General features: G+C 43.0%; 1 protein-coding gene across 7 annotated transcripts in view; it reads right to left on the bottom strand.

Annotated features, from left to right (window-relative positions):
• The window catches only part of SLC6A14 (solute carrier family 6 member 14), a 100,370-nt gene that overhangs the window by 26,976 nt on the left and 49,193 nt on the right, over window positions 1–24,201 (bottom strand). For 4 of the 7 annotated variants that reach the window (XM_075763228.1, XM_075763230.1, XM_075763232.1 and 1 more), the window contains 11 exons: window positions 11,954–12,122; window positions 10,076–10,207; window positions 8,344–8,505; window positions 6,875–7,010; window positions 5,986–6,118; window positions 3,957–4,097; window positions 2,673–2,901; window positions 2,466–2,591; window positions 2,255–2,373; window positions 941–1,040; window positions 593–702 (listed from right to left, as the gene is read on the bottom strand). In XM_075763228.1, the coding sequence (XP_075619343.1) occupies window positions 593–702; window positions 941–1,040; window positions 2,255–2,373; window positions 2,466–2,591; window positions 2,673–2,901; window positions 3,957–4,097; window positions 5,986–6,118; window positions 6,875–7,010; window positions 8,344–8,505; window positions 10,076–10,207; window positions 11,954–12,122 (1,557 nt within the window). Of the gene's footprint in view, window positions 1–592; window positions 703–940; window positions 1,041–2,254; window positions 2,374–2,465; window positions 2,592–2,672; window positions 2,902–3,956; window positions 4,098–5,985; window positions 6,119–6,874; window positions 7,011–8,343; window positions 8,506–10,075; window positions 10,208–11,953; window positions 12,123–12,908; window positions 12,993–13,618; window positions 14,018–24,201 lie in introns of those variants that run through there. The other 3 variants (XM_075763229.1, XM_075763226.1, XM_075763233.1) reach the window with 2 other exon arrangements.

Raw genomic sequence — 24,201 nt, forward strand, 5'->3', positions numbered from 1 at the left:
TTAGGAGCAGCACTATCTAAACTGTAGTCCGACAGGTTAAAAGTAATGTGCTGGCCAGATTGACTTGCCACTGCTCCTGGATTTGGGATATTAATGAATTCTCATAGTAACATAATCCAACCATCTACACTCACAATTAGAAGCACAAGAGTAATGAAGAAATGAGACACAAATAACAGGACATTAAAAAAGTCTCAGACAGGGGAACAGCTGGACATCCAAAGAGCAAACCCAAGCCAGGGACCTGTCCCAAAAAAGAGATTTCCCTCAAAGGGAAAAAAAAAAAAATAAATCTAGGTTTTCAAAACATTGTCTCAGTCTGAAATGAAGATAATCCAGCCGCTAAAATGGACTATCTCTGTCTATCACTAGCAACTGATCTGAAGGTCCAGCCTCTCCTGGAGACAACCCAATGAGGAGTGGTATGTATCCGCAAGTACAGATAGCACATAGTTTGCTTCACTGGCACAGCCATTCCCTGTCTTTACACATAGGGCCTGGGCATTCTGCACTGAATCTTCACATGGAAATCTCTTCAATATCAAATTAATAAGTTCTGCCACACTAACACAATCCAGTCATCTATACTCACCATTAACAGCACAGGAGTAATGAAAAACCAGCACATTCTCCACCACAGCCAGAATAAACGTCTCTTCTTTCCAATCATCATTTCAATGTCTTCAATGAACCTGTTTCCTCCTGTTGAAAGACAGGTGTAGGGTGCATTGTAAAGCAGGTGCCTCGCTTACAGATGTGGTTACTCAAAAGGGATAGAAGGAAGGCAATGGTGAAGGTCAGTTCCTCCAGTTGTGTGGTAACTGTTAAAGCTTTTCAGCCAGTTAAGTCATAAATGCTTTATTGCAGTAACTAATGTTTAATATACATTGTGTCTGGAACTGCATGGTCAAATAATGGATTTTCAATGCAAATAATTTACCGTAAATGTAGACAATGCCTATTATCTCCAGGACAGCTGCAATAAGGATTCCCCATCCTGCACAAAAGTGATCTATTAGGTTAACCCAGTAAATTCCTGCCTGTAGAACAAACAATAAAGAGGTAAAAATGTACCCAGTTCCAATAAAGTCTTTATGCAAATAAGTCACATTGTTCAAGCCAGTTTAACTAACCACCAGTCCGAGTTTCTAAATTTCCAGTTTCCTAGGTTAAGTACACATTTGTGAATATTTTGTTTAAATATCTCTGTGAGAGGTTGAAAATCACATCTGACAAAATACTGTAGATCTGTATACTAATAACAAGAGATACGTATATGCAGAGTCTGTATAAACAGCTGAGAGCAAGATTTAAATTTGGAGCTTACAGTATAATAGCTCATGCTGAAGTTTTAATACTGAACTATAGCAACAGCTATACCCATGATCAGTTCTGGGAGGCTTGTATACTCCTACAGACACAAGTTTTCCACATGTGTTAAACACAGCTTTAAACACCAGCATGCAGTAACAGGATCACAGAGCAGGGAAGAAGCTTTAAGCCATTTCACACTCTGGAATACTATGTCCTTTGCAAGCTTCCCTGCCATCATGTTCCATAAGTTATGTGCTTTGCTTGACCATACAACTCTCTATTCACCACAATTACCATCTTCACATTCTCAGTCTAATCGCATATATAAATCTGCATTTCTAGATGGAGTCATTGCAATGAACCTTTATATATCCTTGAAAGCAATTGCCTCAAGAAATTTTACACCGTATACTTAAAATTCCTTTATGTACGTGAGTGTGTGTGCATATACACACACACACACAGGAGAAGTAACCATACAATCCACAGATGCTTGCGAGCTAATAGGTTTTTATGATGTAAATAGGCCATTTCTCAAATCCTGTCCTGTTTGGTAGTCAGTTCTGAACAAAAAGATCCCATCAGCACCTACTGGCTGTTAGCGGTACCCACAGCACTGCAGACACACTGTATGCGTATGCTTGAGATTACACAAATAACCTCCTGAACTGAGGAGCAGTAAATCAGGTTGATGGTTCACAGGCTCTGTACAGGCCTTCTATTCAAAAGCACATCTCAGTTCAATAATCACAGAAAACCTTAGTTCCTTCAAGCTTCCCTCTGGGAATTTATTATTTGCATGTCCAGGCACACTGGCAGAATTCAAGAGTCTCTCAGATTAATCCATGCAAGCAGGAACAGTTGGAAAGGATATTTTGACTTAAATTTACTATTTGCAGCATAACTAAACCCAATGCCAAAAAAGAATTTAATATCTTACCTGAGTAACACAGATAAGACCAAGAAAGAAGAGCAATATGCACACACCCAGTGTTACAGGGATTCTTAACTTTTTCATTACTTTGGGATATATATCTTGTATGGTGGTTGTAAGTGTTTCTGCAAAGGAAGAAGTGTGTGTTTTGAACAGCACAATTAAGAAAGGTAATGTTCATTTGAGAAGCCATGGGCTACTTAAAACCCCCACTCACCTATGGTGGCAAACTGAGAGTCAAGGCCCAAGAGCAGGAGCATGAAGAAAAACAAGAAGGACCACAGAGGAGCAACTGGTAACTTGGACAGAGCCTCTGGGTAGGCTACAAATGCTAGATCAAATCCTGAAAAGTAGTGGACAGAAGGAGGTGATTGTCATGCCTTGGTCAAAGCAAGTCTCAACACCGACAGTGTGATCAGCCTACCTGAGTCCACGACCTCTGAGACAGGTCTCTCGGACACGAATGCCATATGTCCCAAAATGGAGAATATCGCAAACCCGGCAAATACGCTGGTGGCGCAGTTGGTTACACAAACTAAAATGGCATCTGAGTAGCAGTTGTTGTGGAACTTATTGTACGAAGACAAAGCAACAAGCCCCCCCCATGCCACAGACAGGGAGTAGAATATCTGGGTGGCTGCATCTTTCCAAACCTACCAGAAATAAGAACATGGAAATTATTGTATAAGTTACAGTACATATCATAAACATTTAAGCCTGCCATCTGTTGAAGCTCAAGGGTTTTTCCACATTTAGCCTGAAAATCTAATTCTATTTCATATTAAATTTAGAGTAAGTGGGATATAGCATGACCTTGTAGTCTCGAGTACAAATGGTAGCTTCTCTGATTTCTGAAGGTCACATCCCGAGTATGTTGCCAAATATTTAAATCTTACTGGGCTAGCCCTGAAGAAGAGATTAAATTAATTCACATATGTGGGTTGTCAAGATATGAATCTTGTCAGAGTGCCAATGAATAAGGAAAACCAGGACCAGGTTGCAGAACTGAGAACTTCCATGTGCTCTCCCATTTTTGTTCCTCACACTGTGACCCACAAAAAACACTGCTGCCTCTGCTGCAGCCCCTCAGCACCAAATGCTCACATAAAATACCACAAATAAATATCACGCTTAATGTCTAGTTTTGGTAAAGCTGAACAAATGTTGGCATAAGCCAGAACAAAAAAATCCAGACCTCCTTTGCACAAGGTGCTCTTCCCGGTCCACCTAGTTTCCCAAGCTGATTTCCTGGGCAAGGCACAGCCTGAATTTCAAACTCTGGGGTCCCTCCAACCTTCTGATAAAGTCCCCTGAAATTATCAGTAACCAAAGCAAGTGGGACACATGCAAGAGCAACTCTTGATCCCACAGCAAGAACTTTCTCAGCAGGCCTTGCTAAGATGAAACTCCAACATGACTGCTGAGAGCTGCTCAGATGCAATACCACAGTTGTCATCACTATCTGGTGTGGCAGGGAGAGGGAAGATGGTGGCTATTTTTTTTTAGATTATGAGTAGCTAGAATAGGGGCTTGTACTTCTGATAGAGCTGGGGGTTGCTGAAAACACAGAAGCCGGCTCCAGATACAAAATGCAGGGGCAGGACATGAAGAAGCCCATGACTAGATTAGAAAGAAGTTGCTCCATAAGTGACAAGCCCATAGAACCACAGAAGCATGTCACACTTCGGGACTTGACACTACTTCTCACCTCTGCCTCCATCAACTTGGTGATGTTGGACTGCCTCCCAATGTAGTACTCGATGCCATCCAGAGCACCTTCCAGGGTGGCACCGCGCACCAGCAAGATGAGCAGGATGACATATGGGAAGAGTGCAGTAAAGTAGACGACCTGCAGAAAGAAGGGCAGGGACACACATTAGAAGCAAGGGGATGCACAGACCTCTGTGCAGGAGAAATGGCCAGGTTTTAGGCTAAGGTTGGCTGGTACAAATGAAAAACAGGCGACCAGGGAAGTGAACGCACACCAAGCACTAAACCATCTGGCTTAGCCGGTTCTGGAGCTGCATTCCAGCAGAAGCAGAAGACCCAAACCACATATCCACTTTTCAAATAGCACTTGACCAGTTTCAGAAATGTGTTTTCTGACATGATTTACTGCTGTAGCAAGGCCTGGACTTAACTACCCCAAAGGTCTCTTGCTAGGCAATGCTTCTAGCAAATGCAAACTGAAAGCCAGTCAAAATTAGGTGACCAGGATGGAATTATCTCCTGCTGTAAGTAGGAAGGAAAAAAACCAAAACAAAACCACAAAACACACAACCCCAAAATAAAACCATAAAAAACCCAAACCAAAACAAAAACCCCCACAAAACGAGCAAGCCATGCTGGAAGCTTTCTTTACTGGGAACAAGGACTTTTACATTCTCAGACAGGGATCTCTTGTTGTTTGTCTACCCAATTTCTAGCACAACGGGATCCAGGCCAGAAGTAGAGCTAAGCAGTGCTATTATCATGCAGGCTACATTCAACAATACTCTTGTTTCTCAAGTCTTAGTTTCAGTGTTACGCAGGTAGATAATTGAGCTGGTACTGCTGGTTACACCAAGCCACAGCATTGCACCATCATATGGTGAATCTGCCATTTCTGAAGACCTCCTTCATATTCACCTGGAATAGTCAATTCTCACTGCTCTTCATCTTTGCCTTGTTCCTGTCTAGCTAGATTCTTCTGCCTCTTACCTTACTCCTCAAAGAGGCTTACCTTCATGCCAGAAGATAAGTGACAACAGGAAGAGCCAATTGCCAGGAACCCAAGGAATGTGAATTTAAGAGGAGCCATGTGGTAGTTGAACAACTGTGGCTGGGAAAGCACAGATACTCCACCCTGAAGCGCTGAGACGGAGAACAAAAAGCTCCAAATAGAAAGCGGAATAGGAGACATCAGACTGAGGAAAGGAAGATGGGCAGCAAGGAACTATGGAAAGACATGACAGAAGGAATGGAAAAAAAAAATCAGTGCAGAAAAGGCAAGAGAAAGAATGAAGGCAACAGACTGAAGTATTAAGAAGTGGAAATGTGGAGATGCAGCATGGAGGTAAGAAAGGAGTATGAAGAGGAAGGAACTAAACCATAAAAGGGTCTCAGGCAAAAATGAATGAAATTCAGCCTGCCTGAAGTCTGGAGAGGAACCAACCTAACCTAAGGAAGACTCCAGGCAGCCATGCTCCAGCACATGGAAATGGGAGCTCAGCAGAGCCGGTGCCTGAAAGCAAGCACCCTAAAAGCAGCTAGAAATCTTGAGTACCAACAACATTTCACAATCTGGCAGGAGCCTGTACACGCACATTTGTTTGCAGGACTTGACCTGTATTGTCCAAACATCTGAACTAGTCTGGAGGTGCAAATAATTACCGGGTGTTCCCAGGGTGTGTGCACGCGTGTGCAGTCACATGCATACGTCCGTCATAACAGGCCAAGTGACTACCAAAACACAGCTGGAATCACCTGCATGACAGCAAGATCCCCAAATACATGGCAGTCCTGGTGGAGCTAAGAGATCCATGTGTTAAGTAATTGCTGTGTAGTCAGCACCTTACTCATATTTTATGTAACAGTTATGAAGCCTAATGCTAACAGAAAGAAAGCCTAATGCTGAATCCAGCAGAAGGTAGTGGGTTCAGACTGCAACCTGCCTTGTGCTAACCATCCCTGGGTCCACCTGACATTGGAATGGCAGGATCAGGCCAAAAGTCTGCTAGTTGCTCTTCCTAACTTACCTTTCCAGAAGATTTTATTCCTTTAAACAACGCGGCTCCAACGATCATCCAGGAGAGGAGGAGGCAGAGCGCCAAGTACCACACAATGTTACCGGTCTCGTCCAACCCACTTGAGCGTTGAAGAGCCACTTTACTGAAAGCACAAAACGCTGCAATGAGAAGAGGGAGACAGCAGCATACAGTGCTCCTCTTCAGTCACTTCTTGAAGGAAAGTGAGCTGGTTTCTGCCAATGTTACAAGACCCTGCAGCAGCTTCCATGAGCGTGCAGTTAGAGTTGCATGATTGGCATTGAAAAACTGAATATTTAACTGCATTTTTTCCCTCTTTTTAAAGTCTATTGGCCCTCAACTCTCCATACATCTCCCATCAGGCCTACCTCAGCTCTTTTGTGTTAACCATGAAATTCTAAAGGTAAGAGAAGAGCCCATAAGAAAAATCAGTCCCCAGGAACCCAAGGAACATGATGCAAATTGAAATCATGTGGCTAAAGAAATGACAATTTCACAACAGGCCCAGATTCAGAATGAGGTAAATCTATTTTGCACAGTAACTCCTGAAAAAAACCTATATGCTACACATAAAGATGCTAAGTAGTCCCTATCAGGACCCAGAGAAGAGGATTTCTTTAAGCTGGATATTTTTCAGTTTGCCACAGGTTGGCTCTTTTGCTTCCCTATATGTATTTTAATTTTTTAATTTTTTTTTTTTTTAAGGCCCAGGCTCATCAATTAAGTTTTAAGTCCTGTCTTCACAGATTTGCATGCCCACTTCCCTTGACTAGATTTTTTTTTTTTCTGGACAGCAAGATGAGACAAAAATAGAAGAAACATTCAAAGTCATAATGCATAATAAATACCTTTTTAGCAATTTTTTAAAATATTTACTTACTTCCAGTATTGTTCGCTGGGAAATTGCACTGGTTTGTAGTTCATGGTGCCATTTATACACGTGAGATTATTGTTTGTGATGAATGAGTAGTTTGCATGAACGATTTCTCCATGTAAGGTTGCATTGCAGTCGCTTACTGAAAGCAAGCAAGCAAGCAAAAGGGATTGTTAACACAGTGATGACTATTATAAAAATCAGACTATTTTAGCAAATATGTTTTCTAAACAGTTACAGCTTCAGTTTGCCTACTAACAATATTTAGAAACAAACCTGAACTATCACTTGCAGCTGTGACTTTGTTACTTTGACTGTAAATCAAAACACCAAAAATTTGGTGTGCTCAGCTCCACCTTTCACTTATTGTCAAGAATACTTGCAAAATTCAGAACTGAGGATAGTTAAGATTGTAGCCTTGGTTATTCTACAAAAGCCTTTGTGCTAAACCAATGTCTGTTACACACAGATCATCCTCTAGCAACTTCATCTTATTATGGCAGAGGGCTTACTAGAGCTCTTTAAACATTTTGCTTGGGCAGAGGGTAAGGACACACAGGACACAAAAAATGGGCACTGCTTGGGTTTTTTGGGTTTGTATTTTTTTTGCCAGAACATAAAGAACAGTATATCAGCATTTACTGGAAAAATTTTCTTGAAGCTTCTTTCAGGACAGCTTCTTCGGTTCAGTTTTGTATCCCTCCAGCACTTAGAAATTTTGGGATAAAATATTTTTGTTTAGCCCATAAGCAATCATCAACTTTTTGTTCAATAAAGCATCTCAGCTTCATTTTATGAAGCCTATGAATCTTAGAAGACATTTTCAGATATATGGTTAAGAGTTACAATTACATTAACATTTGGCAACACATTTCCAGCTACTAACTACTAATTATCTCACCAACTTCACCTTTTGCCTTAAACTGGTCTGATATGGAAACCGGTGAGATAACAAGCACATGTACATGTGCTGCCAAACATCAAGAACAATAGAGTGAAGATATGCTTTAAAGAGTTAATAAAGTGTGAAACCAGTGCCTCACTGGTGCTTAGCATTACCATAGCCACAGGGGAGGCAAGTGGTAATGAAAGAATCCCGGATAAGAGCTATAGCAATACTCTTGCTTCAGGTAAGGAAGGTATTTGCTTTGCCATGAGGCCTGATGAAATGGGAATGGAGTGTTTCCAGGGACTGTGTGTACTAGAAGAAACCGTAGATTTTAAAGGAGAAAAACAACAAAAAAAAGGATTAAACAAGGTGGTTTCAGCCCAGCTCTCTATAGATTTCCCAAGCACCCAGAACTGGTGGCAGGGAAGCAGACAAGCATCACTCCTGTGTGTTCAGAAACAAAACTCCAGGAAGGACTTTTCGAGCCACAGGTAGCTGTCTGGCCCCTGTAATTTCTCCCAGAAAACAGTACAAAGTACAAGTATCCAAAACAGTAACATTAGGCCATATCTGTTAAGTACGGTACCTAATCGAGTTTTGCTGCAGAAATCATCTGCCCAGGAAAAGCAGTCTGACCACGGCAACACTTTTTGAAATGAGGCAAATAAGTAGTAGAGTGCATAGGCAATGATAACATTGTAGTAGATCGCCACAAATGTTGAGATGATGACCATTGTGATGCCCACTCCTAGGAAAAAGAAAGACACAATGTCTAAAGTACCCCAAACCTGGGTTTTAAAAAAAAAAAAAAAGAAAGAAAGAAAGACTGGTCTTCACTTGACTTTGAAAAGGCCACTTGGAAAGAAGTTGAGTTTGTTTTTTGTTTGTTTTTCAAATAATTTTTAATGGCAACCAAACAGGGAAAGGGTAAAGCCATGAAGTGAGGGTTATAATCCAAACTGACCATCTCAAGTGTGACACAGAGTTTGAATCAGGCCCACAGAAAAATTCGACTAGTCCAAGTCTAAAGGAGAAATTCAATATTTTGTTCTCTCCCAGTTCAGTGGGAAGCTTTCATTGCTTAGTAAAATAAAAGAAACTATACAAAAACTACAACTGACCAAACCATTTTAAAGATCTCATTGTAATGAATAGTTTTGCCAATAAATGAGAAACAACACAGAACAGTAAATCTGTGCTAATAATAGTTCTCCTCCTTTGTTAAAATGAGCTTTGTTCTGCGAGTTTGGGAAAGTCTGCTAAACTCTCCCAATCATCTCAGAGGCTATATTTAAGTTTGTATCTTCACAGATACATAAAATATTTGCTGTGTCTATAGACTTTTGCTTTAAAGTTAAATACACAGCTCTTGTGAAAGGTTGTTTGTGCTGCAGAACAGAGACTGGCAGAAAAAGCCAGACCATAATCCCTTTTGTTTCTGTAGAAGGTGGCAAGTAAAATTCTTATTGCATCAGAAACAAACTTCCTTGTTCCTACATTAATTCCTCTGGTAGATAAAGAGGACAAACAAGACCAATTACATAGTCCTTTACACCCATCGGTGCAGGACCTGGATGGATAGGAATGAGTAAAGCACATGGTTAGTTGTTTCCAAACACATACATCTCCCTATGAAATTCAAACCCTCACAGAGACAGTAGATTGCCATTGTAGTGGCAAACTACCACTACAGAGTGCAACTATTTCTCTTAGCACAAGAGGCACCTCACCTTATGAGGCCAGAGACTAGCCTGTTTTATCACACCAGCAGACGACTCCCAAGGCAGTGAGTTGCATGAATACACGCACAGCACTGCATAAAGCAATCAGACCCACATGCCTGTGCCAAGGCTGGCAGCTAAATACAGAATTAGCCCATCCAACATAGAACTGCCTTGCAAGCTACATAGGACATAAAGTGTAAAGAAACACTGGTAAAGTTAACTTCTAAGAATTATTTTCAGTCTGTTGCACACAGTGCCAGGTGTTTAACCGAGGTTTTCCCTCACGCAGCAAACGGGGTTATTTCCTTCTGCCTGGACAGCTGTGGTTAGGGTGGTATGATGCATAACACCAGGAGAATCATTGATAAAACCTCTCATAATTGACAACCTTTTTGAGGAAATCTTTAATCCACATCTGTTTATTAATTGAATGGGGAAGATCTACCTGGGAACATAATAGCGACCTTGTAACATTGGGAATATTATCTACACGGAAGCCGGCTTCTCAGAATTAGTAACTTTTTGAAGAGATGATTAACTCACATCTGTTTATTACTAGGATAAAAAAGATTAAGAAAACATAACAATACCAACCTTGAAACAATGGTAATATTCTCCAGACGGAAATTGGCCCTAGACTGGCAAACTGCCCAAGGGAACATTCCATGAAAAATAAGGGCAAGCCAGCTAATGCCAACATCAGGGTGTATGGGATTAGAAAAGCACCTGAGGGAAGAGAGGGGAAAAAACCCCACAAACAGAAAACAATGAATCTTTCAGTATTCACCACAGATCTATCACATTTTATACTCCCCTTTTTCCCCTGGCTCAAATATCCCACAGTGGGGCTTTTTGCTTTTTGCAGAAAACAGAGATTTGTTTGTAAATCCTGTTTTCTGTACGACTAAATACTACCTGCAATGAAGAGACACAGATTACCAGAACTGGTGATTTACATAGGATGGCTTCTCTTATAAAATTAAAAGGATTTTGCAAAAACTATTGAAGACATACTGCTGTCATACAAGCAGGAACACTGGTCAGCTGTAGGGACCATCAGCTTTGTCTGCTTTGTAGTTCATCTTCCAGCTTTTTACTTAAAAAGTAACAGAACCATTCCTTCATGTATTTAGCTAAGTTGCAACTGGCCTGATCGAGTAGCTACTGGACATGAAAGCATGAAAATTATTTTCTACGGTTGGCTGACTCCTGTGTCAAACAGCATCTCAGCGTGGCTCTTGTTTGAGTCCATTTTAAAGTGCACATTAACCTGATATCAATGACAGCCCTGTTCTGTGAAAGGGACTGGCACTTCTTTGTGTGTGCGCAGAAGATAGGGCAAGTGAGAGCACAGGTTTCCTAAACACAACCTGATACCCCGCAGAAATCTGTCTTCTTCACTCTCAGTGAACTTAAAGCAATTGAGGACCCAGTTCTGCAAGGAACTGCAAATACCTGTTGTAATTTAAGGAAGTAAATAGTCCCACAGAATTAACTGGATTAGTCCTGTGTTTCGAAACAAGGATGTAACAGTTGTCTTTATCAATCATGGGCAAGGGGCACAGAGCAGGCTACAAGTAGCAGTACAAATATGCTTCTAATGTAAAACTTTCTGTTGTAGCAGATAAGAAAAAAAAATCTAGTAGAAGGGCTAATGTCACTTATTTTGTTTTCACAATTTTCTTCAACAAAACTGTAAGTAACGCAACCCAGCCAAACTCACTCCAATAAAACTTCTGTACCAAGAATGCCACCTTGTGTTCCACATGCAGCTGTATGGGCTGTGCTGCATTTACAGTCCAGATGGTGACTTCTAATGACTGTCAGGCAGAGCAAGTAAGTACAGACAAGTAAGTCCTCTGCAGTTACTTGGCATTTATGGTCTCCTTAATTACCAGTGGCTCCCTGGCAAGTAGACAAAGCTCTGGAAGAGCTGCCAGGGAAGCCAGTGCCTCCATTTGGCTTTGGCACTAGTTCATCGCACAAGCAGGTAGAGGCTCTCTGCCTCACACTTACCAAGTATCTGATAGAGATTATTATTAAGCTGGATAATTATTCCAGCTTAGCTTGTTTGCCTTGCAAAACAAAGGTTGAGAGGGAATTCAGTTGCTCTCTATAAACATAACAGGGAGGTAAGCAATGGGAAGAGAGAACAGCTATTTAGGTAAGTAGAGGATATTGGCACTGACAAAAAGATGCATGTTGGTCATGAGTAAATGAGACAAGTTCTGGAATTCTCAGGTGGAAGTTTGCAATTAAAAGTAAATACTATTTCCCTCCTCAGCTGGTAGCCAAAAAGCACAGAGAGGCCTCTTATTCCTCTTCCCATTCCCATCAGCAGGTGCTATCCCAGTTCCCAGGGTGATGCTCACATCCAGCTTTGACAAAACATGCCCAATTTCAGGGCTGGCCCTCATCTCTCTTGGGGATAGCAAGGCGTGCCCACCCAGCATTGCCATTCAATATAGGTACCTCCGCCGTTCTGGTAGGTGAGGTAGGGAAACCGCCAGACGTTGCCGAGGCCCACAGCGTAGCCCACCATGGAGAGCAGGTAGTCGCCTTTGTTTGACCAGTTGCCACGCTCCGCATTCTCATCATTGTCACTGGCGTGGGCATCTTTGTCACTTGATAAACTGAAGTCCTTGGAAGAGAAGAAGAGGAAAGGCTCAGGATCACTCCATAGGCAAGTGGGGCAGTCATATCCTCGTTTCTCCTTGGCATTGCTGGGCAGGGCAGCTAGACAGGGTGGGCAGAACCAGGTGCACTGCCAGTCCAGCTGATCTCTGGCAGGACAGCACAGGCCTGTTAGAGAGGGTCCTACCAGAGAGCCCAAACAATCTTCATGGCCAGTTTTGCCCAGCTCCTACCTTAGTCCCTTGTGCTTTCAGCTCCTGGGGGCAGCATCTCCAGAGGACCCCTCTACTCTGCCCCTGCACATACCCAGATGCCCCCATACCACTTCAGATGGTCACGCCAGCACATACCTGTATGCCCACTTTAAAAACACCTGTCCAGGTACATTTCACATCTGCCCAGGTGCCCCATACCTGCCCAGGTGCTCATTCCAGCTCTCACAGTTCCAGGTGCTTTTTTCCAGCCCCAGTGCCCCCATACGCCCACATTTGTCTGGATCTCACCTGCCCAGATAGTTTCATACCTGGCCAGGTATCTGCCTAGCAGGTATCGCACCTGCCCAGTCTCCCATAGCTGCCCAGGTGTCTGCACCCTACTTGCCCAAGTGCCCCTACGCCTACCTGGGCACCCCCATACCCTAACTCCTCAGATGCATCCACGCCTGCCTGCGTTCTTCCACACCTGACCAGGTGCTTTCATACCTCCCGAGTACCCCCACACCCACCCAGGTGTCCCCCTACCCCACCTGTCCGGGTGCCCCCGGCCGGCCAGCCACCCCCCCCGGCCGCCCCACCTTCTTCTTCCCGCAGGAGAGGAAGCCCGGCAGGCTGAGCATCCCCATAGCCGCCGCCAGAGCCGCTCCGCTCTGCCCGCGCCGGCCGGCACCCGGCCCTTTATCGGAGCCGCCTCCCGCCCGCCCCCCGCCGCCCTGCCGGGAACCGCGGCCCCTGGGCTGCCCCGCGGCCCGGGCGGGGCCCCCGGCGATGGGGCACCTCCCGCCCCTGAGGCACCCCCCACAGCCCGCCCCAGCCCCGTGCCCGCTTCCCCGCCGCACCCCGCCCGCTGACCCTCCTCCAACCCCGCGCCCACTTCCTTGGGAACACCCACCTGCCTAACCCTGCTCGGCCTCCTGCCCACTTCCCCTCCTAAAACACCCCCTGTCCTCCACACCTCACCTCACCCCGACCCACTTCCCCTGCCACCCACCCTCCTGGGCTCGCCCCCTCAGACCCAGCTCTTCAGCCCTCCCTGTACCTCTGCCTGCCCACCTTCCCCTTCCAGCGTGCCCCCCACTCCTTGCCCTGCTTCCCCCTCTGCCAGTACCTACCCACACACCCACCTCTTTGTCTTCTACCTACGGGGCTGCCAACTCCCCATCGCACACCGACCACCTCCTGAGCACCACATGTGTGCCTGACCCCACCACCTCCCCACAGAGCCGCTGCCCAGCTGCCTCATTCACTCACCCAGAGACCCTGCTCATGGGTCCCTCTCCACCCGCACCTGCCTCTCATTCCTTCTCAACCTGCTCCATGCTGGAGTCTGGGCTCAGAAGACGCACAAAAGCAAAGGGCACAAGAGGATTAAACAGAATGGAAATTTCAGCTTCTGAACACACCTTCCACTGCACATGACAGGCGCAGAAAGGGCAGGTTATAAAAGCAAAGCCGTCACCAGAGGAGGAATTTAGCAAGCAATGACTTAAAGACCTTTTTTGAAGCACTCCCTGGCTTCACCCATCAAAGTGACCTTCCCCAGGCATACCCCTAAGGACACGTGGGAGGACACTGGCCAAAGCACACTCCATGTACAGGCACAAAGGGACACTGGTTGACTGGCTGCTTAATTGCTCTCCTCCATTTCTAACTGCTCTTTCACATCCACACCATGACAAACACACTTTCTGTCCTCAATTAGTGGGACTTTTTGTTGAGTAAAGTGCTACTCAGCATGGCTCAATCTAGCCATGACTGCAAGGTGTACCAGGAGCGTGTGGGACAGTGTCTGAAAGGTAGGAAGGTAAAATCAGATTGTATTTTATCACCCTGTGCAGCAGGTTCCCTGGGAGTCTTCTGCTTCAGAAACTGGAAGCATGCCAGAATACTCTGTCTTTGGAACAGAAAGCAAGTACGAGTGTAGTGTCCTGGCAGGACACAGGGTTTGGGGAGAATAAATAAATAAAAATTTGAGAAAACACTCCTTTGCAGGCTGCCTGGGAATTCTGGATTCAAATGGCCAAGCCACAATACCAAACACAAATCTTCAGGCTAGTTCTGTATGAAACAATACAAAATCCACCCACACCAGGGACACACTGAGAAATCAGTTCATATTCTTCCAAAGCCTATCTGAACTGTATATAAACTAAATGAACCTTTTTGACAATCCTGATCTGAGTTATGAATTTGAAATAAAATGGGATAGCATGGTTTTGGTTTGGATTCTGGGTAACTTTGGTATCTGTGGGTCACTATCTCCCCAGGGGGAAACAAAAATGTTCCTGTAAATAATGCTGGGCCTGACAAATGCACCAAGTTTTCTTCCAAACTCATGATTCAGAACTGACTATCAGCTTGTTTAGAACTGAAATGAGATGAAAAACAACCTGTTAGCCGCAGCCTCTCCCTCCTTATTAGGATTAAGTGCATGTTGTAATGTTGCGGAGTCACTGACTGTGGCATTCTCTCTGTGTAACTCAAGATGACTAAAAGTAAAACTATACTGGAGATAACCACTCTTGGGATGCATTCTTTTTCTGACCATGTGAAAGTTTCATTTCTAATGCATCTTCTGTACTTAAAGAAGAAACATGAAAATCACAGCACAGTCAAAATTCCAGGGGCGAGCAGTGGAGAGATGAGTATCATTAAAGAGAAAATTGCACCAGAAGCAGGGCTTCATTTTGCCTCTAGGTTAGCTACGCAGCTAAATAGCACAGCAGTTTGATTTGCATTCACTAGAGGTTGAGTCCATCAGGTTGAGCCCTGAAGGGCTGGTTCCTCACAGCTAGCATAGCCACCCATGGCCAAGCACCTTGCAAGTTACCGCTGGAATGTCTCAGCTAGAAATACAGAGATAACAACCAGTAAACCAAAGTCAGCTTGGCTCTGCCATAGATGAGATATGCTGCTGGTCAGGAGATGGACTAACTGAGGTATCTAAGTAACCCTTTTTCTTTGGAAAGCACCCCTGGATTACTATGAACTCCACTTACTGAACACTCTGTTAATCCAATTGGGGGGGGGGGGGGGGAGGGGAAAAAAAGCCTAACCATTAATGATAACCTTAACATGCTGACAACACAGCAAACAATTCTGACGTTTCTTAGGAGCAGTGAGATACCCGTGTTTTCCATTCAGTTGCACCAGTGATACTATCAGACGTTGGGTATTGCCCTTAGCTAACACAAACACAGCTATGGCGTTGGAAGTAGACGTATTTGGTGTGCTTATTTAAGAATACAGTGAGTAAATTCTGTTTCTTAATCTCTATCTTCTGCAATAGCAGTGCTTACTAATGTTGGCACCCGACACACACATTCAAAACTGATTCAGCAGACAAAGCTGGGGCTCGTTTATCTCTCTCACTCTCAACTGGCAGGAGGTAAAGACCAGAAAACCCACTCTGAAAATAGGAGCAATGGCTTTAGAATAGCACTAATCCTGGCATTAAAGTGGTAAAAAGAAATCACTGGGTGTCTACAAGGCAGGCAGTCCTCTCTAGGATAAAGCGATACAGAAGAGGAGCAAGAGATGCCTGCAGCCTTACCATCTCTAACGTGCACAAGTCCTGGAAAAACAGTCATGAATCTCAAAACAGTTCAAGTTTTCTCTCATCCAGAGAAGATCAATCAGCACTGGCAGCTGCACATGGAAGCATCCACCTACCAGATGTGAATCATGTACTTCAAAATAATGTCTGCCCTAGCTGAGAGCCCAAAATAAGCAAGAGCCCAAGTGCAGGGCTAATTATTTGTGTTCTGCAAGGCTAACAGTCAAACCTACCAGCAGCACACAAGGTGCTACATGAAAAGCTGGTGTAGCTGGGTCTGGCTACCTACAGACCAAAACATTTTTTTCTGTGGAGATCCCTGCCACAGGAATCAAACTACACATAGCTGTCATTCTGGTATACTTGTGAGTGCAACTACGTGACTCTTGCCCCATGGACCCAGTGCGGTCTTATGAACCTGTTCCACACCTCCAAAAGACAAGGCATGTACCAGTGTGCATTAGATGGTCATGATAAGGATGCTGGTACCTTCCCACAAAGCCAAAGATTGGAGTGAGGGACTACATAGCTGTATTTGTTGGCTGATAGAAACAGGCTCCTCACATTTTATTCCAGCATAAGCACAGCAGCTTCCCTATAGCGACAGACAAGCATCAGGTAACCAAATGGCAGTAAACAAAACCACAAGAAAGAAAAAAACCAACAAAAACACCCCACAAAAAAATGCAAACCAAACAAAACCACCACACCATGTTGGCCTTCAGGATCTGAGGAAGATTACCTAAACCATCTAACCATCCCTCAACAGCGTGTAATTACTCTCATCCAAAACTCCACAGCCACATCACACTCTTCAGAAGAGAAGATCAGAAAGGCAGAAGGGACTGCTCTAAACTTTCAGATAATGCAAGGCAGGAAATTTAGGCTATTGGCTCCTGCACCAGCAGAAATTATCCTCTACAGGTGAACAGAATCAAGCCCTACAGTTCACATTTAAATTAATGCTTTCTGCTTAAGAAAGTATCAGCCTTGATTTAAAGACCAAGTGATAATAAGAGCACCCGTTTCCTCAGTGATGAACTGAACTGCAGGTGATCTAGACCAAACCTTTACCACTAACTTGAAATAAAATAAAATAAAATCAATCACTGGGCAAGTAACCCATGAAAGTAAAGTAGAATTCTCCATCTGGTGAGAAATGTATTAATTCACTGTGTGCCAGCTATAAGCAAGGTAGAAGTATATCTAGAGGGAAGGCATAGCAAGAAGTGGCCCTACTGCTCAGAATACAGGATGGAGAAGCAATGAATGTATTATCAAGGGCACAGGCAATGCAAATTACAGAGACAAAGGCAATTGTTTCTGAAATAGCCATCTGCTGCTTCAGAGATGTACTTATGGAAGCAGACTTCAGGGTTATAGCAAAACACAAAGAGAGTGGAAAATAATTACTTAAGAGGCCTCGTGCCAATACTGGCTTGCCTAGTTCTAATGGCCCTCATCCAACGGCTTGTGTGCCTCAGATAAATGAGATATGAAGCAGATTCTGCTTCCAACCCTGCTGATCCTTTCAGGTTGAGGGGTGAGATTTAGCTCATGGCAAAAGGAGATGATCTTTTACACATCCTTCTTCCTGGTTCTATTTTCTTTCTTTATAAGTTTTGTGCCTTTTCTGCATAGCTGGGATGTTCATTGCTGCTGTTTGACAGGCTGCAGGAAGCACACATCTACTCCATTCAGATCTCAAACCACAAGTTCATTTTTATTAAAGATTTAATGGAATAGAAATTGAATTAATTGAATAATGGAATATGAAATTTTGATTCAGAAACTTAGAAAAGGGGAGTAATGCTTGAAGAGTTTGGTTCACTAATGTAATACTAAATAATACACTCTATTATGCATTATGCAATCATATTAAAGACCTGTATTGGCCTAAGCTCAACGAGTGGTACTTAATCAGATTTTTTTTCCCCAACTTCAGCACTTTTGGATTCATCTGTGTGGCCATCTCAGAGTTGATAAGTGCAGAAAGGTCACTCCTGCTGAGCTACTTGCCTCTATGGACAGTCTGCTATCATAACTCAAAAGAGGCAGCTGAAAGCTCACTCACTCATTTATCTCCTCACAACAGAACAGTTGCAAAAGTGCTGTAGATGCAAAATGTGTAAGCCTTCTAAGTCATGCTCATAGGAAAATCCCTTTTTTATATTTGAGGGCGGAGACTTGAAACTGTAGGGAAAGCAAATTTGCCTTCGGGCATTTTTAGCAGGCTGCAACCTGCAGTTAACATAATACACAGTAATCAAGTTAGCAATGGGGAAGCTTTACCATATACACGTGGGAAAAATTATAAGGCAGAAATAAACTCACTCAGTAAGACTGAATAGGCTCTACAATACTGCTCTTCTACTACAATGAGTTTAGAAGAAGATTTTACTGTCCCAGCCACTCAAAAGGGAGCCACAAATCTCCATCCACAAAATTAATCAATGTGTTTTCAAGACTATTTGCAAGATTGACAGTTTTGTATCTATGATACATAGATCTCCACTGTTTTTATTATTTTTTAGTTTTAATTGAATAAAACCTGACAAGACTCAAGTCTTTTCAGAAATTGTTGGATGGTATGTGCTCCTCAAATACTTCACTCTCTCGGACCAAAGCTCTTTCCAGGATAACAAGGCCTTCCTTGTATTGCTGGCTGTCTTCAGTCCCTGAGAACTTGTCGATCTGTCAGATATTACTAAGGTTGCTATATGGGAATATATGACACTTCTCAAACATGGAGCTCCATCTAGAATAAGGAGCAAATCAACCAAAAAAGGACTAAAGGGTTTGAAGTAGGATTAAATAGAGGCTAGGCATTTATATCAACTGTGCAAACCTCTGACAATTTCTGTTGAAATACTGACTTGCATAAGAGTTACCAGAGTGCAGTGAAAAACTGCATTTGTGGCCCAGGGCTCCTAAATCCCACAGTTCTGCTTCCACACACGGTCCAGATCATCTCAGCTTTCCCTGGACAAAGCAGCCTGGTGCCAAACAAACATCCAAGACTGTCCAAGACACATCATGCAGGTCTCACTCCACCTGCCCCCTCCCTGACGATCCTAGAGGCATGCTCCAAACACGTTCAACTTGTCTGTGAGGGACTGAAACACTGTGTAAATGCAAAACCTCAGGTATCGTATCATGAAAGACATAACAACAGATACAGCTAATAAAAGGGAAGAGATAAAGTACAGGAGAACTAAAACCTGGGAGCGTGCGATTATCAAAACTTAATGATTGGCAAACACGTAAGTGTCGGAATATAATGACTTGTCTACTGGGAAATATTTCAGAGGTGTGATCAGCAGAAGCCAAGGAGTCATTTTTAATGGAGTAAAATAAAGCCTAGGAATGAGTACAATACTAATCTTCAAATATGCTGAACTGAGTTAATCAATCTCATTAACAGCTTAATTTTCAAATTCTTGCCCAGTATAAAGTGCCAATATTTGTGGAGTTCAGCAAATCCAGGAGATGCTGGAAGGAGGGTTTTTTTTTAGTTCTATACCTTCTTGCTAGTTTACACACAAACAGTTTTTCACAGTGGATAACATAAACACATATTCTGGAGAAGCTTCTGACTAGCAGTAAGGCTTTGAAATACAGGCATTGACTACCACACAGCAAAAAGATGACCTTTCAGCTCAGTCCACCTTTTATTGAGCTAGTTTTATATGGTAATATGCAGCCCTGCTATGTGATCTCTAAGAGAATTATCCTATTATTGTCCTCCTTCACAGCAGGATAAAAGCCAGGCTGTTAGCCATGCCCAACATCTTAGGAAGGGAGATACCACCATCAACACTTTCCTTTGTATGGTATCTGTTCCTACAGGTTAACAGTTACTCTCAGAAATAGCTTATCTAAGGCAGTGGGGTTTCTCACGCAAGCAAAAGCAAGCTGATATCAAGTAATAACACCGTAAAATCACCTGTTAACAATAACACAATTCTAAGTGTACAAGAAAAAAAAAGCAGGATTCATACATTAATATATACTGCAATATACTACTTCTCCATGCCCCTAAATAAACAATGTTACAGGGATACTAGAATAACAATTACTTAGTTGAACATCTTCAGAATTTTTTTTAGAAGCCATTCAGAAGAACATGAATGATAGAGGTATTATTATTATTATTCCTACTACTATCTAGTTCTTCTACAGCTCTTTCCATCACTAGACTTAGAAATTCTTTAAAACAGAAATTGGTCATTTTACAAAGAGGAGAGCAGAGGTAGGGTTGCTCAAGTACTTTAAGCAGCACATGAACTGGAGTGGACACAAGGACTGGACCCCATGAATCCCAGAACCCATAGTTTCCTTTATCCTCACCACAGCACCTCCTCCCCTTTAATGCCCAGGAGTGCATTTGTATTCCCCTCAAGCAGGGAAAAAACCTGACCGCTCCCCAGATAATCCATACTTGACTGGAAAAAGCTTTAACTAGAAACACCATAAGTTATTTTAATACCCACAATCTACACCCTGGCTGTCACAAACCTTGCCACTCCCCTGGCTTTCCTTTCCAGGCCCTGAGGCTCTCTCCTTCCGGATTAGGCTCTTCTGAGCTGCCCATCCTCTCAGTCCAGCACCTCCTCTTCTCCAGCAGTATCAGGAACAGCCATATCTGACCCCAAAAGCCCAGTGAAAAGACCAGAGCCTTGGCTGAGTGAAAGGGGTGCGAAGGCAGCTCCCTCCTTCACATGGCCATGCCATTAGCAGGGTGGCAGAGCAACACCTGCCTGGAAGTGCATCCTCTTAGCACACTCCCAGAGCACCTGCCTCAACAGCCAAAGGGATGCCATTTTCTGATGAAACACTGATTTTAATCAAGCCACTCAGGGCTGCCAACACTGAGGAACCTCAGGGTCTTCCAGGCTACCTGGCTTCCCATGCCTAAACTCAGGCCCTACAGTGTTTAAACATGTTAGGGTTAGGCAGCATCCCAGCATGCAGCTTCTAGGATTAGAGTTTTGGATTGCAGTTCCACTTTATTGGCACTCTGGGCTGGTAATTTATTTAGAGGAACGGTCAAAGTCTCCATCGGACTTCAAGGAGTCTCAGTACAGAAAGGTAAGGGACTGAGTACAGTCCTGATGTGAGGTCTCAGTGCAGGTGTGCATCTGAAAGGAATTTCTCAGAAGACACTTTGCCATTAGTTGTGCAGAGTAAAAATTCATCTTTCCTGGCAGTTCAACTCATTTACTTCTCACTTCAGCATTTTAGTGTCCATGAATTATCTGGGATCAGGGCTCCAGATGGAACAGAGTTTTATCTCTTCTGCCTCCAATGGCAAGCATCACTGCACAGTGAATAGAGAAAGCTTTTTTGTCTTTTTTACTTCAGATATAAGAAGAGATTGAAAGATATAGTTCTGCCACAATTAGCAGAAAAATTGTACATCTACTGTTCCTAATTTTTTTGAAAATTTTACAAGAATGCTGTCACTTTCTGCTCTGCTGAATTGCTAAAAGTATTAGTACACTCAATGTTAACAACCTGCTTCCACCAGGTTACTGCTGCTCTGAAGTGTAAAGGATGCCCACTTCTATAAATGTTTTACTCCACAGGATAAAAATACACTCCACTTTCCTCACATCTGAAAAGGTTTAATTTTCTTCATAATGTGTTGAGTTTTACATTGTTGGTTTTTTTATTCTCAAAGAACCTGCATTTTCTGTAGCTAGTTTTAATGTTCAAGTGAAAAAAGTCTTATGAAGGTACATTTTGTCCTTCAAGCTGGGGCAATTAACAGCATCTTATGGCACTCATCCAGACACTTACGGATTGTGAAGTTTTGCAAACTTTTCTTCAATTGTGAGTTTCTTTGCATAATCTTGGTCTGGCAATCCTGTAATCTCCCGCACTCGTCATTACAACCTCTCCTTGACTGGCAAGCAAGGGAGTAAAATTTGCACAGGAGTACAGGAACGCAAAGTAAGAAACTGGGCTGATGTCCTTTCCATGCGATGAAGCAAGACACAAGAACCCGCGCTTATGCACCTGGCAGGGAACACCAGGATATGTCACAGCAGCAGCGACTACCAGAAAAAAGGGACTGAGCAGCCCCTGGAAAGTTAACGTATAATCTGTGATGGATAGCAAATACTGATTCATAGAAGACTAGCTGTGAGAAATGCTCCAGTTTATAGTGAAAATCAGGTTGTGACAGCTGTATGACGTTCAGTTTCTTTTTGCCAAAGGCTCATCTTCTCCCTGGGTTTTTTTATAAACAGTTGTAAAAGCTGAAGGAGAGAACCAGATTTTCTGTCCGTGATGAGAAAGTCTCCAGGACTGTTCCGTGCAGCACTGAGCATATGAAACTGCTTTTAGGACCATGTAAAGAGGCTGTACAGATTTATTGCTGGGTCCTGATAGCCAGTAAGAAGTTAAAAATAGTAACAAGCCCCAGAGTTTAAAGAACAGCTACATCAAAACCAAGAAATGAGCACAGAGACTGTATTTGTCTGCATATCCAGATACATGCTTTGCAGCCATACCTCCCACGCCAGAATAAGTAGGCATATTTGTCATATTATAGCAGCCTGAAGGATGCAGTCAAAAAACGTTATATTTTCAGGCTATCAAAAGGAGAGGACCTGGTTCAATTAAAGAATCTAATCAAGTAATGCGATTAGATGCTTTAATCAAAGCAGGTCCTGGCCTACAGACAATCACGTAACATAATCGTTTTCCCAATTGCACGGTGCAGTGCCAGGAGACCTGGGAAAAGTCCTGGGAAACTTCCTTCCTTTATTCCATCTGATTCCAAGCACATTTGAGCTGATACTCCAAAACTTAATACAAACAGTCCAGAGCTGTTGCAGTACGGAGAAATCAGATTCATTTGAAACAGTAATGTTTGTGTGTTAATTTTTAATTTAAAAATTGATGATTCATGACCAAACTGTAAGATTCTATGTTTATTGATCGTCGCTTTGTAGAATACCATTAACTAATCCCATGCCACTTTGTTCTACAGATGTTTCAAGGTGGCATTTCATGTAGGCCATTCTAGTGGTAGATAACAAACAAATGGTAACCTCACAAGCATTGGTTCCAGCCGTGCTTTTCTGGTGCCAGCAAACATCCAGTTTTGGGAAGACATACCAGTCCTGCTTATACAAGATTCTGTGGGTAGGAGACGCTCCTGTTAAGGCAGAGCTTTGTTAGTTATGTGACAATTTGCTTTCTGCTTTGGAGTGAGAGGGGTTTTTGCTGTTGTTTTTCATTTGTTCCCTGGAAAATGAGCTTTGATGTTGGAGTGTGGTTCCAGAAAGAAGGAATTGTTCAGCACGTAACTTGGTCACTTCTACTCTGATATACATGCACAGCAATAGAACAAGACATCACCTAAAATCTTCCTAGGGTCTAAATCATGGTTGCCTTCTTTACTGGGACACTGAGGAGGGGCTCCAGGTAAGTGTGCAGCATTAAGATGACATTGATACTAATCTAGGCACTGGTAGTAGAGGGGGCAACACAGGGACATGAGTCCTTCCAATAAGTAGTTAATATTAGGAGGGTTTCTCTTTCAGATATTTCAGTGCTTGCATTTCTTGGCTTTTGCCCATATAGTGTTGCTTTACAGGCTAAATTACAGTTTTGTGTCCAAACTTCTTTAACTAGTATCCCTCCTAGCTAAGTGAATGTTGAAGTGGGGGGAAGGAAACATTGTAGTAGAAAATAAACAAAGAGGGCTGCATTTACCCATTTGCTCAACTGGTGAGAAGACAATCATGTTTTTTCATTTGCATTCAAATTACATGCACTTGGGGCTTATTCTGTGTGTGTGTGAGGTAATTGACTGAGACACTAGTCAAATACATATTCTCATTTGTTAACCTCAACAAGATTACAATGAGGTTGATGGTGTTGTGAAACAAACATTTTCCCATTTAGTCCCAAAGACTAAAGGACTATTGGTGATACCAATTCAATCAGAAATTCTGGTACATTTATCTTGACTGTTTCCTAAGACTTTTCAGGGTTCACTGGTTCACTTGACAATGAATATGCTTTCTCCATGAGCATGCATTGGCTGATAAAGGGGGTGTGGACGGCAGAGAGGAAACTGAACCCTAGAGAAGAGTTCAATCTGCCATACTGGCATACAGATTTACTGCTATGCTGATGGCTGTTTATACAAAGATCGAGGTATGGTCCTTCCTTATCTGCCTAAATCAAGGTCAGATAACATCTACACTAGTTTGAATATTTCAAGTACAATATTTAATGACATGGATGCCTGTTTGAGGCCTTTCACTTACAAAGAAAAAGATGGCATACACAAGAAT

The sequence above is a fragment of the Balearica regulorum genome, chromosome 11, assembly GCF_011004875.1.
Source record: "Balearica regulorum gibbericeps isolate bBalReg1 chromosome 11, bBalReg1.pri, whole genome shotgun sequence".
NCBI lineage: Eukaryota > Metazoa > Chordata > Aves > Gruiformes > Gruidae > Balearica > Balearica regulorum.